At 35.5% G+C, this 13,950-nt stretch overlaps 1 protein-coding gene across 2 annotated transcripts in view; it reads left to right on the forward strand.

Annotated features, from left to right (window-relative positions):
• LOC143227393 (dynamin-1-like) overlaps positions 1 to 13,950 on the forward strand; it is a 79,480-nt gene that overhangs the window by 22,189 nt on the left and 43,341 nt on the right. For both annotated transcript variants that reach the window (XM_076458848.1, XM_076458856.1), the window contains exons 4-6: positions 8,555 to 8,758; positions 10,281 to 10,379; positions 12,956 to 13,064. In XM_076458848.1, coding sequence (XP_076314963.1) covers positions 8,555 to 8,758; positions 10,281 to 10,379; positions 12,956 to 13,064 — 412 coding nt within the window. The remainder of the gene's footprint in view (positions 1 to 8,554; positions 8,759 to 10,280; positions 10,380 to 12,955; positions 13,065 to 13,950) is intronic.

Consider the following 13,950-nt stretch of genomic DNA (forward strand, 5'->3'; position numbering starts at 1 on the left):
CTGCATATCCTTACGTTATCATAAAAAATATCAGTATAACAAAATAATGACCAAGAAATGTGCAAAGTAAAGACATGATTTATTGTTGTTATTTTTGATAGACTATAAAGAAGTGTCAAATTCACAAAAAAATAATTAAGAATGCAAAACTAAATGAATAACATTTTATTCATAAGATTTTAACATTTATGGAAGTGTTCAGTGTTCAGTTGTTTTCAAAATAAATTGCATTGGCTAAATATCTCTTTCAGTGAATCATTATTCATGCTTCTAAGTGCAGCTGTTTGAAGTTCCCCTCGGTGTGGATTCCTGTACGTGGTGAGGGGACCTCCCAAGGAAGGTTCTGTTCTATCTGGTTACCTTCTCTGGGATCTAAACATCCACCCACGTGTTTGCCGTGCGTGGCGACCCGTGAAGGGGAGGAGAGGATCCTGGTGGTTGAGAGGTCCAACCATAACACACCACTTTGGCCTTGAATTCCTGTAGAAGGGCAGCCTTTGGGTGGCCCCCCTTGGGTCAATCAGCTGGTCCACTTGGGCTAGAGTCAACCAAGTACCAGTGTTGGAAGTTCTCAACAGGTGTTGTGGACATTGTGCCTGATGCTGGTGTTTGGGTATAGTGCTCACGAAACCCTGGCGTTGCTGCATTGTCCTTGCATGACTTTGTAGTGCGTCCCCTTGTAGGGCTCCATGGTGGGTGGGGTCAGAGGGTACCGAAATTTTTCCTTTTTCCTATGGATCCTCTAAAAAATTTAAATAAAATTGTAAAAAACAGTCAATGGGTAAGCGACCACGCCTTGAATATTCAGAACAGCAATCTTTAACATCAGTAACACACTTACCTCATTTTCTTATATTACATTCTCTTTGGAAAACCTTTAGGACAAATGTCCCCTTTTTTTATTCAAAAGGGGCTAGAGGGACTTGCTGGCTCTCCAAAATCAGTAAAGAAACTTTGATCTGGTGACATATTGGTTGAAACATCCACATCCCAACACAGTGAACTCCTCTTGAATTCAAAGGCAATTGGGGATATACCTATTGAGGTTACACCCCATGCTACCTTGAATTCTTCACGAGGAGTTATTGTTGAAAGGGATTTGAAGAACGCTCCCAGTCAGAGATTCTCGCTGGTCTCTCCACTCAAGGAGTTTCTGCAGTGAGGCGATCTCCACTTGCAAAGATGGAGTTACACTGCCAACAAATACCCTCGCTTTAACATTTACTTCACCACGCACCTGCCACCATCAAGGCAGGTTATCTCATTTGCAGGGTTCGCCATACATACCAAACCCTCTTCGATGTTTTCAATGTCAGAGATTCGCCACTCAAAGACATCTTGTCATGGTTCCCTGACATGTGCTCATTGTGGAGGCAAGGACCACGATGCCTATGACTGTGACATGAACCCACATTGCGTAAACTGAAATGGTTCTCACCCCTCTTACTTTCATTCTTGCCCAAAATGGTTGGAGGAAAAGAGGTGCAGCGCTTGAAAACACACATAACATTGGTTATCCTGAGGCTCGAAATTGCTGTCCACAACTCCATCTCAGACATATGCTGCTGCACTTCATTCCACAACTACAGTGGGAGTGCAGACAGATCTCTGTGCCTCCAAGAGAATCGTTTTCAAAACAAATGAAAAGCCTTTTGACCTCTGTGGTTAAAAGGTTGATGAATCGACTTCCACACCCATCTCTGTTCCTCCCATACCTTCCAACAAACCTCAAGATCCACGTCCTTCAGTTTCAAATACAGGCATTTCTTCTGATACATCTTTTCTCCCACCACAAGAGACAAAACAATTATTCGCTCAAGGCCCCTCAGTCACTGGATTCCCCTTCCAACAACAAAACCTGCTCACCCGACCCAGAGCAGGATCCATGGAGGTTGATAGACCTCCTCCGACTAAAGACAGTAAAGAAAAAAGACGTGGTTGTAAACCGAAGGGTTCTCCAGCCACTTCACCTACCCGTTCTTAAAAATGGCCACCTTGATACAATGGAACTGTCAAGGTTTACGTTCTAATCTGGATGATATCAAAACTCTGATTGCTTCCTACCATCCTGTTTGTCTTTCTTTACAAGAAACATTTCTTAAAACTGCTGATACTGTCTCCATTTGGCAGTTTTCTCTGTACAGAAATGACAGGTTGTGTGATGGTTGAGTACATGGAGGGGTGGCACTATTGGTTGATCAGCATGTGCCCACCCTTTCTTTGTCACTCAACACACCCTTTGAAGCCATCCATGTTTCCTTGGGTCATACCATCACTGTTTGTTCTCTGTACCTGTCCCCTGGAGAGACATATGATCAATCAGATCTTGATGCTCTCGTTGAACAGTTGCCATCTCCATTTCTGATCCTAGGGGATTTTAATGGACATCATCCCCTCTGGGGAAGTGCTATTATTGATGCTACTATTTCCTGCTTCTCTTGATGCCCTTCTGATTGTTTTCAACCGAATCTGGCAGGAGAATGTTTTTCCTGATGCCTGCCGCCAGTCTATTATTTTACATTTTTCTAAGCCAGGGAAAGATCCCAAGATTCCTTCAAACTACCGTCCAATTGCTTTGACGAGCTGTCTCTGTAAGACATTAGAAAGGATGGTTAATGCTCGTCTTGTTTGGTTCCTTGAATCAAACAACCTCCTCTCGCCCACCCAGTGTGGGTTCCGTTGAGAGTACTCCACTACAGACCACCTAATTCGTCTTGAAACATCTATCAGAGAAGCCTTTCTCAACCGCCAACATCTTGTATCAATATTCTTTTGACATAGGTTTTGCGAGACCTCCATACATATGGGTTACATGGCCATCTACCCTTGTTTATTAAAAAAATTTTAATGGACAGGAGATTCCAAGTTCATGTGGGTTCGACACTTTCCCGTTCTTTTGTACAGGAACTTGGAGTCCCTCAAGGCTGTGTATTGAGTGTTACACTCTTCAGTATAAAGATAAATGCCATCACTGAACAACTCCCTCTCACTGTTGCGAATGGGCTGTATGTCGACGATTTTCACATCTCATGTCAGTCGTCAAAAATGAGATATATTGAGGGGCAACTACAAACCGCCCTCAATTGTGTACGGAAGTGGACTCTGGCAAACGGCTTTAATTTCTCTCTCTCCAAAACTGTATGCATGCACTTTTGCCGTCGACAGGGTATTCACCCTGATCCTGAACTTCATATCGGTGAAGTTTTGCTGCCAGTGGTCCCAGAGACCAAGTTCTTGGGGCTTATCTTTGATTGTAAACTGACCTTTATACCACACTTAAAGCAGCTTGGTCAAATGCACAAGAGCACTGAACATCCTCCGTGTTATCTCTTCTACCAGTTGGGGCAGATTGCTGTTCAATGTTAAAGGTATATCGTGCTCTTATTAGATCGAAACTTGATTATGGATCAATGGTCTATGGCTCTGCCAGACCCTTGGCCTTAAAGATGCTGGACCCCATTCATCACCAAGGACTTCGACTCTGCACTGGGGCTTTCCGTACCTCTCCAGTTCAAAGTATATACATTGAATCTCATGAACCTTCTCTACACCTTCGCCATTTGCAACTGTCTTTACAATATACTTCAAACTTCATTCCTTACCAAAGCATCCCACCTGGAAATGTGTTTTCCTTCCTCGGTGGGCAGTACTTTTCAGAACAGACGATCTGTCATTGCTCGCTTTGGCCTTCGTGATCCGGCGCAATTGGATGAATTGGGTCTGTCCTTGATAACATTGCAGATTCCACAGGTTGGCCCATCCCACCATGGCTTATTACAGCCCCCAAATGTGACCTTTCTTTCAGTCACCTAAAAAAGGCAGATACTCCAGATTGGAAGTACCGTCTTTTATTCAATGAATATCTTTCAAACAATCATTCAGTTCCCATTTATACAGATGGTTCCAAATCAGGTAATTCAGTGGGCTCTGCTATGGTTTGCTATGGGTCAGTAGTTGCGCGCAGAATCCCTACTACAGCTTCTGTGTTCACTGCTGAACTGTATGCCATATCTCTTGCCCTGGATCATATTGCAGCTGAGCAGTACTCCAACTGCACTATTTATACTGATTCGCTTAGTTCTATACTTGCCTTGGAATCGCTACACGCTAGCTCACATCCTATTCTCGCTGATATTCAAACCGACTGGCCCATTTCTCATTAGCAGCTACTTCAATCCAGTTTTTCTGGATACCAGGCCATGTTGGTATTTGTGGGAATGAGCTTGCAGACATGGCAGTTAAATATGTCTGCTTCAGCACCATCACTCCTATGCCTATTCCATACCTGGACTATGGTGTTGTCTTCAAGGCTCGGCTCCGTGCCAGCTGGCAGTTCACTTGGAGTGAGCAACGCTACAACAAACTTTTTCAAATCAAACCCAAAATTGGACTTTGGCCATCTAGCTTCCGTAAAGTTCGAAGGAGGAAGTTGTTCTCACTAGGCTACGCATTGGTCACAGTTTTTAACTCATCATTTTCTTTTATTTGGAACTGATGCACCAATGTGTAGTTTGTGTAACACTCAAATCACTATCAGCCACGTTTTACTTTCTTGCCATCATTACAATTCTCAACGACGGCAATATTTTAAACATATTTTTTCCCAGGGTCAGTCTGTAACATTGGACAGTTATTGGTGATGGTGACTCTGTCCATCTTGATAATGTTTTTAATTTTTTAATGGCCATTAATCTTTTTAATCTCATTTAAGTGTTGCATATTTATTCATTACACCTTTTTAATTGTGGTTCCTTTTTTACAGTTTTAATCTCTCTCATTCAATTTGACATTGGACAATGGCCAGAACATTAAATAACTCGACACCAGGACTGGAAAGGCCAACTTCAGGTGACTAACGCTACTGTTTGAACTATCCGTTTGAACTACTCAGTTGTCCTGGCGAAGTTGTTATTATACTTTGCTGCATATCATTTCACACTTTTACTACTTTACTTTTTAGTACTGGCCATATTGACTCATAACCCAGAACCAGGACTAGAAAGACCAACTTCAGGTGACTGACGGTGGTTCTTGAACTTACCTGTTAGTTTTCCTGGCGGGTTATGATCATTACCTTTTTGCTAGAGTAAATACCTTGCAACTTCTTATACTCTGCCTTCTATCTTAACATTGTAAACTAGGTGTCAAGATTGGTTTTATACTTTTTTGTTTTACCTTCATTTCCATTTATATCTATTACTACATTTATTTATTTTATTTATTTTACATTTTTACTGAATGTCTGGCGCAGATAGCCTCGCTGCTTTGTGCCATAAAACACTAAATCAATCAATCAACTGTTTGAAGTTACTCCTTAACCTGGTTTTGGTTATTTACAATGTACCAAAGTTCTTTCCTTAGAGACCTAAGAAAATTAAAGAATTAAAAGCTAGTCATAGGCAGTGTAAAAATTAGTGTAGGCTGTTGTACACACATTGTATCTGTACAAAATATTGTGTGTGTACAAAAGACAGTGAACTTTTGCAAGCAACTTGAATTGATGTACTTTTTTCTTTACTTTGTTTGTTTTTTCTGTTGAATTTTTGTGTTCCAGATCTTCATCTTTTCATCTGAATTAGATTCTTCAACATTTCAGATTTTTTAGGACCAGCCACATCAAGTAAACAAATGAGAATAATACCATCCCAGTCTTTTTTTAACTATCTATCATGTGCATTCATTGTCTAGTAGGGTGATAAGAAAGGGATGGATCTATGCAAAACTAATTAGTTCCTTTTGCAGGTCTTTCTCATTTATATTTACTTGTTGTATTTGTCGTAAAACCATGAACTGGAACTACATTGTGATTATCTTATTAAATTATTTGTTATCAAGGAAAAGTGTATTTATGAAGCACTTTTTAATGCTAATAGATGCTAAATTTACTACAGAATGAAAAACTTCATAAGAAAACAATTCAGTGGATCATTCAGTTTTTTATTTCCAACATTTTCACTTTACATTTTTCTTTTCTTGGTAGCTTAGAGTAGTGTAAATCAAATGCCATCAGAGTTTTCAATCCTTGTATTCAGGTATTTGCTGAAATACAGAATCAAAGCTCAAAAACAGTAAATGCTTTCTTGCTTCTTCTACTATTAGATACGTGGATAAAATATTTAACCTTTTTGTTTGTAAGCAGCTGGATACTTGATAAAATTTTCAACTCAATAAGGAATGTGTCAGTATCTGAAAATGTTTTCTCATGAAAATCATAAGAGCTTATGACTTTATAATAAAACATCTATTGAGTCGAAAAATGTTAGTTGACTGAAAAACAAATTACCTGCTTTCTTCTGAGAGGATCACCTTGTTTCTTCCAGTTTTCAAAGCTTATTGGATTTGGAATGGCCAAAGTCTTCACACATATTGCTTCTCCAAACATCCATTATCTTATGGGATTCTTTGATAAAAGTTACTAGTCTGCACGTAACTCAAGTTGTTTTGCCTCTAAAGGGTTACAGAATCAACAAATTCAGTATGTGGCAGTAACAACATACATAAACCTAATTAGAAACTTTGTAAATGTTGCAAGCTTGAAAGCTATGAAACTCCCCATGCATGTTAACTGTACTGTAAAAGAACGTGCTAAGCTTGTGTTTAGTGATGCAGTTTTTAATGCCATTGCTACTACCTTCTGTTATTTGCACAGTAGTGAAGAGCTCTCTTTTTGTTTTCTACTTTTACCATGAATAAACTGCATGATAGGTATTGTTTCATCCATTATGTTAATATCTTACATGGAATCCATTTAAAGGGTTAAATGTCTTTGAACCAGTGCTGAAAATGATTTTTTTTATTGTGGTAAATCAAAATGACATGAAGCACTTTTAAAACTGTAGTTTTGGAAAGAAATGTTACAAAATTTTCCCTTACTCCTTTGTGATGCCTCATGGTCATCACTGCATGCATTTTGGAATTTCTTATTGAAATGCATGAATTTCTGAAGAGGGTTCTTCATGAGATCATCATAAAATCAACATAACTTTCATTATGTCCAAAGTATTTCCTTTATTTGTTAAAACTTGGTTTATGTTGAATGACAATTTTTTGCTGTCATGGACCTTTAAAGAAACACCTTGTCTACCAAGAAATTTTAGTCACGAATGCTCTGTACAACAGAACAGTTTTTTTGTTTTTTTTTTGTATCTGAAATTTTTGAAAGTTCTTAAGATCTAGGTTAATTAATATCTTAATCTGTCAATTTTGTTTCTGTACAACATAAGCAGTAACTCGGTCTCTGGGAACCAGCAAGTTTTTCTGTCTGTGAACAATGTGATAAAGCTGTCTGAAATCTGAACATCTGCAGTAGAAGCTAAATTAGAGTAAAAAGTGGTGTCAGTATTATAATAAAGATCTTCTCAATTGTATGCATAGAGAGTCGAGACTTATGGACTTTTCTACCTTATGGTAAATGGTAACAGTATAGGACTTCAGCTTAAGATGAATATAATCTACATCCACAAACACTGATGGTTGAATAGGATGTTTTGAAAGAAAACTAAGTTTTTGCAACACTGAAGTATTTGATGGTAGAGAAGATGCAAATTATTACTAAAATCTTATGTCCACAAGCTGGATAGAAGAACAAGATGTGGTATTTCCAAAATTTATTACAGATCATTCATGTACAGATGGGATGAGAAGACCATTTTCATCATTGGCTATAAAAGTAGCAGCATAAGCTAAATCAGGAGATTAGTTACTGCAAGGTATTCATCTAGCCACAGGGAAATTTAAACCTTACAGGAAAGTAAATTTCTTCACAGGTCACAATAAATTAATTTTCAACTTGAGTAGGACTTGAGTTACTGGTACCTAAAGTAAATGGTTGTGTTGTTTTAAAATAAACATTTTATTTTATAACAAAGTTATGATTCTGATTTGTTTTAAACTATTGCTTATCCGTTACTGGAGTAAATTTGATTAAAACAAGCCATCTTGTGTAAAAGAAATTATGTATCAAGATTATTTATAGTACAGTTTTTAGAATTATTTTAGAAAAGTAAAAATTAAATGAAATTTAAATACTCAAACTAGCTAACTTAGTTTATCTGATACTGAAATTAGTTGTACAATGTGAAAAAAAAATCTATATATATCACTATAATGATCACGGAACTGCATTCAGAAACAAATGTTTGGTATATGTGTAACTTTGAAAACATTTGAGCAATTAACTAAGGTAACAGATATGGCTCTGAAGAATTGGCTCTTGTAAGTAAAGTTTTTTTCAAGTTCTGTTTATAGTGGTTAAGCTGTATGCTTGTGAGCTTATAATGCTAAAAATTGGATTTGATATCTAATTTGAACACAGTGCAAACAGCACATTGTGTAGTTTTTAACTGAAGTGTGAATAACCAAAAATTATGTTTGCACTTTGTTATTTATAGATAGAAAAGTTAGAGAATACTAAGTTCTAACATTCTACAACAGCTTCCACATTTTCAGCTGGTTAAATTAAGCATTAATATTTTGTGAAAGTTTAAAGCTAATTACAGTTTTTTACTGTAGGATTATTATGCATTTTTAAATTACTGTTTATTTATTTGTTCAGTATTAAATTTGACCCTCATTGACCTTCCGGGAATGACCAGAGTACCTGTAGGTGATCAGCCTATAGATATTGAACAACAAATTAGAGACATGCTACTCATTTATATTCGAAAGGAGACCTGTCTTATACTAGCAGTATCAGCAGCCAATCAAGATTTGGCAACATCTGATGCTCTAAAATTGGCCAAAGAAGTCGATCCAGAAGGTATGACATTTTACATTCAATTTATGTCATGAGAAAATTAACTGTTATTAATGTGAGTTTCATTCCTTTTTCAGTATTAAACCTTACTATAATTGATCTTTCCTGTATGACCTGAGTACCAGTTGGTAGCCAACCTTTAGATGTAGAAAGAAAACTTCATGAGTTTATATTTTATTACATCTCTAAATCCAACAGTCTCATATTAGCTGTATCTTCAGCTAATAGTGATGTGGCTACGTCTGATGGTTTAAAGTTAGCTCAAGAGGCAGACCCCTTAGGTGATGTTATCGCCTGGCATGAGACAATTTAACAGTTTTTATTTGTTAAAGTGATCCCAAACTAATTTGTCCCAAAGACATATTGTTTGTAAGTCAAGCAAATTAAAAAGTGGCCTGTATCATTTCAGCTGAACTGATTTGGATTGCAGTAGATGCAACTGAAAACATATGTAGCCTAACTGCTTGTGGTAATTGAATTTAAAATGTCTATTAGAGTTTGCTCATTTTGGATCATTCACAATCTTATTAAGATATAATTACAATATTTAAAGCATTCTTATAAGCTGTTAAAAAGGTGATTTTTTGTAACGTAATAACTTTGAAATTGGTCTCTTGTGCACTATCCTTATATAGCAGTTATGAAAACATCATGACTTATGGCTGAAATTTCTGATGAAAAAATGGGGTCTTATTTATTGTGATTTGTTAATTTTTCTAATTATTTTAATCCAGTGTTTGGCATTATTAATTAAATAAATCTGTACTTTTTTGTATATACCTAATCACTTCAATATTGGTGTAAGTTGTTTTCTTTGTGCAGTTTTTTGCAATTCTACAATTCTTATATTTATGAAATTTCCAAGTTAATATTTTATTTCTGTAGGTACAAGGAACAGAAAGGTTTTTGTATGAGCTCACTTATGGACCATATATGTTTATTTTAAGGTCTGTTCATCTAAACATATGCTGTTAGAAGTAGTCAACTGCTACTGGGAAATTCATGTAATTATATTAAGCCTTCATAATGAAGAAAGCTTGCAGGCTACTTAAGGATAAGCACTTCACAATATTATAATTTTTAGAGATTTGATTTTGCAACAGTTTCTTTACGTTTATATTATCATATATGCTTTTATGGTTTTAAACATGCCTGTTATATAAGATGAAGTAATAAATAATTGGAATAATCACGCATGACTGAAGACTGGGATACTACAGTAGTTGAAAAATTTAGACTTGTATCACTATCATCTAATATTTAGAGAGGTGTTTTGTAGATTAGTGGATTAAACTGAGAAAAACTATTTTGCCTTTTTGAGAAAGTGATTGTAAAAGTTACTTCATTTTAGTACTGAGCAATTCTTTGCATGAAAAACCATAATTGTTCTAAGAGAATTAAATGTAAATTTTTCATTCTTATGTCTCAATAACCTAAGGAAAATCATTTGATACAATACAGACATAAGAAGTAGACAGTTTGAAGATTTCCTTTGTCTTTTGTTTTTCTTAACAATGATGTTTAGGTCTACGAACAATTGGTGTCCTTACAAAGCTAGATCTGATGGATGAAGGAACAGATGCCAAAGATATTTTAGAGAATAAGATCCTCCCACTTCGTAGGGGTAAGAAGCTTCACAGTTAATTTTAATTGCAAAGTGTTTTTATGAAATTGCATATGAAGTCAGAAGTAAAGAATATGTTTTTAGAGTTTTAAAAACTACAATTTTTGTTTTCGTAATTGGTTAATGAGTAATACTTTTCTTAATAGCAAAATCAGAATAATGTTAAAAACTGAGAAACTTTTTTTTTGTCTGATGATGTACCTTAAAAAATGCATTTGAAGACAGTGCATAGTTTGATAGGAACAAAATAGATGATATTTTATAACTGAAAGATAAATTTGTCTCAGATGTGTAACAAGTTTCATCCTTTTATATTTGTTGTTTAAGACAATGTGGAAACTGAACTGGTTGTAATAGATATAGATTTTTATTTAATGACAACACTTTGGTGTTGTAAAGCCATTTATGTTTAGTATTAAAATGTCTTGTAAGTACCAACATGTACTACGTAAATAATGAGTGAAAACTAAGTGAAAATAGGAGAAGCTGATTTAAACCTCAAAAATAAACCATAATCTGTTGCATAGCATGATATATGCAGTTTGCTAGTAAGAACACCTACTCCAAAAATAATGTTACTTTATTAAATCAACAAGTAAGAAGTGAAGGGTAAAACAATATCTAAAATCTGTGCTTGTGGGACTGTGTCCCATTCCTGATGAAGAACATGGGTGAGGGTGTCCAAAGGCATTGATTGTTTGGGGTACTTTGCAGAAAATGATCAGTGATAGACACCATATGCTCAGTAATATGTGTATCTTGTAGTTAGTCCAGCCAAATGAGAGTGGTAATGTCTTGATATTAAGCCATTGTTTTTTATTTGAATGAACAAGAGGTTCATCTTGTGTGAAAACACAACCTGGTCAGTTAATCTGGTCATTGGCATGGACAGGTGTAAGACCTTGTATCAAGTATTGTACATAAAAGGTATGAAAAAGTAGTGACCTGTTCCCTAGTGGTTATTCAACTGCCAAAATGTCACACTGTAATGGGGAAATGTGACCATAATGGTTTAACAAAAGTTCTTGGAAGGATAATTTCCAAACACAGGTGAGTCCACTGTCTAAGAATTAAGCAAACATGGACTTATCTGAAAAAACAACAGTGTTCCATAAAGCAGGAAGATAAGTGTGCATGTGTGATGCCCACTGTTGTTAATACACATGATATTGTCTGACCATTTACTTCTGTCCAGCTACTATACCATAGTAGCCACTGCTTAAAAATACTTCTGATGGCCTGGTCTGGGGTCAAACTTGTGCTTGGTTTGCAAAAATAATGACTATTCGACATGGGTCATTTTTTCCAGTTTTTATTATTAGCTGAAACTGTTATCCCATTGTGGTTTTCAGTACTTAGATCATGTAGTAACTGTTTTCTAATACATTTGGAATTATGCTGTCACCCAATTCATTGTGTACAACAGTATTCAAATTAATTGTCAGTACTGCTGATGTTTACTACTCTCTCATTGCAGAACTATTATACATGAACATGTGATTAATTCATGACATGGCTATTTTCATTCTGTGGTGTTTACCAAGCTACTTATTCATCACAATTATTGAACATTGAAATTGTGGGAGTGGTTGGTTTTTGATAGTTGAAATGTTTATTTACTTTGTTGGTAAGCCGTATACACATGCATTTTCCGTTTGTGTAACATGAAAATAAAAATAAACGTGAAAGTATTACATAATTTGATAATTATTATAATGTATGATGTAATGCTTGTGTTAGATATTACAAAGTCTTCTTTACGTTATAGTAATGTTGTAGTCTTATGGTAGAACAAGCAGTTTTAAATATGACAAAAGTGTAATCTGAATGTTAAATGACAAGTGAAAGAACATAATTTATAAATAATTTTATTTAATTACTGTAACAATGTGTAATAATCTTTAGTTACATCATTTTTGGTTATTATGAAGAGTGTACATATAAAAGTTGGTACGGTAATATTAAGTAATACATTTTTAGATATTAGTAGAATGTAAAAGCTTTCAATAAAAATTTGGCATAGAGGTAATATATATTACAATTGATTGCCCTGCTGTTTTCCTGCATATATCACTTTCTGTACATTAGTTGAACTGTGAGAATATATTATTTTTATATGAACTACTTTGGAGAACCTGAAAGATTAAACAAAAGATTGTTCCATTTTTAGGTTTCAAACAGTACACCTCTTATCCTCAACAGGTGAGCTGCTGGTTCTGAAAATCTGAGCTCTGGTTACATATTCTCTCCTTTTAAAATTGCTTGAGAGCAATTTATTATAGAGATTTTATATGTATTCAATCATTAAATATGTAACAACCGAAATACTTCAAAGTAGACATTTTTGGATATGAAATGAAACCATTCACTTGTGCCACCCTTATCCCTTTCTGGTCATATCAATCGATCAGTCCTTAGCAAAAAGTAATTGGGGACCAGAGCAGTAGAACATGTGCAAAGAGTTGATAAATTCTGTTAACAAGTTTACTCACGCAAGTTGTCAGTTTGTTAATGTAACTTCTGAATACCCTTTTTATATGTTATGAAATGTAACTAAAATTTATATTTGGTTTCAGGTTATATTGGAGTAGTGAACAGAAGCCAAAAAGATATTGAAGGAAGAAAAGATATCAAGGCAGCCATGGAAGCTGAAAGAAGATTTTTCTTAAGTCATCCTTCATACAGGTATGTTTATAACCATACACCTAAGTTAAACAAATGTTTATCATCTGAGAAAATTATTTCAGTTATGTATCCATGTTAAGCAAACATACCAGATGTGGGAGGGGTCTGTTATGTCTTGTTAAATATTTCATAAAAATTAGCGTGTGCAATGTATTTATATTTGTGACCAACAGAACCATAAACAGCTTCCCAGATTATTTTAAAATCTCACTTGCACATTAAATCTTGGAAAACGCAGACCAGTGAACTTGCAGCCATATTGTTGCCATGAAAAAACATTTTGATAAGATGAAGTAATATAAGATTCAGTAAGAAGCTTCAGAGTGATCTGATGTGCTGTTAAATTGAAATATGCAGTTTTCAAAACATATTATCTCTACTCACACAACAGCTATTACTCAATTACTAACATTTCCTTCCTTTGTCCATCTAAGCATTGATCTGAATTTTTGTCAATTGTTTCAGTCATTTATTCCCCACTTAACTGCCCTTGGTGATATCTGCCATGTGACACTTTCATCTCTGTCAGTGAACCCTCTATCCTGGTACTGTATATAAGCACCTCATTTCAAATAATATTATCAAGTTCGATATTTATTATCTCTCTCTGCATGTTTCCATAACAGCTGCATCCTGCCATTATATGCATTTTGGGTACAAAGGTCAGATGCAGCAATTCAAAGCTCTATTTTTCAGACTACTATCAGCACCATATGTGTTATGCTCAATTACCTGAGTTTTTCTCATCATTTCTTTTCCCTAGGCCAGTGCACACACAGTTCCATGGACTTCTGGTTACTACTAGTACAGTACATCTGTGCAGATGCTTTTTATATAGATAATACCCTCACTGGCCCCCTCCACCATATCAATGTGTTATTCTAGC

Source organism: Tachypleus tridentatus, chromosome 1 (assembly GCF_004210375.1).
Source record: "Tachypleus tridentatus isolate NWPU-2018 chromosome 1, ASM421037v1, whole genome shotgun sequence".
NCBI classification, from domain to species: domain Eukaryota; kingdom Metazoa; phylum Arthropoda; class Merostomata; order Xiphosura; family Limulidae; genus Tachypleus; species Tachypleus tridentatus.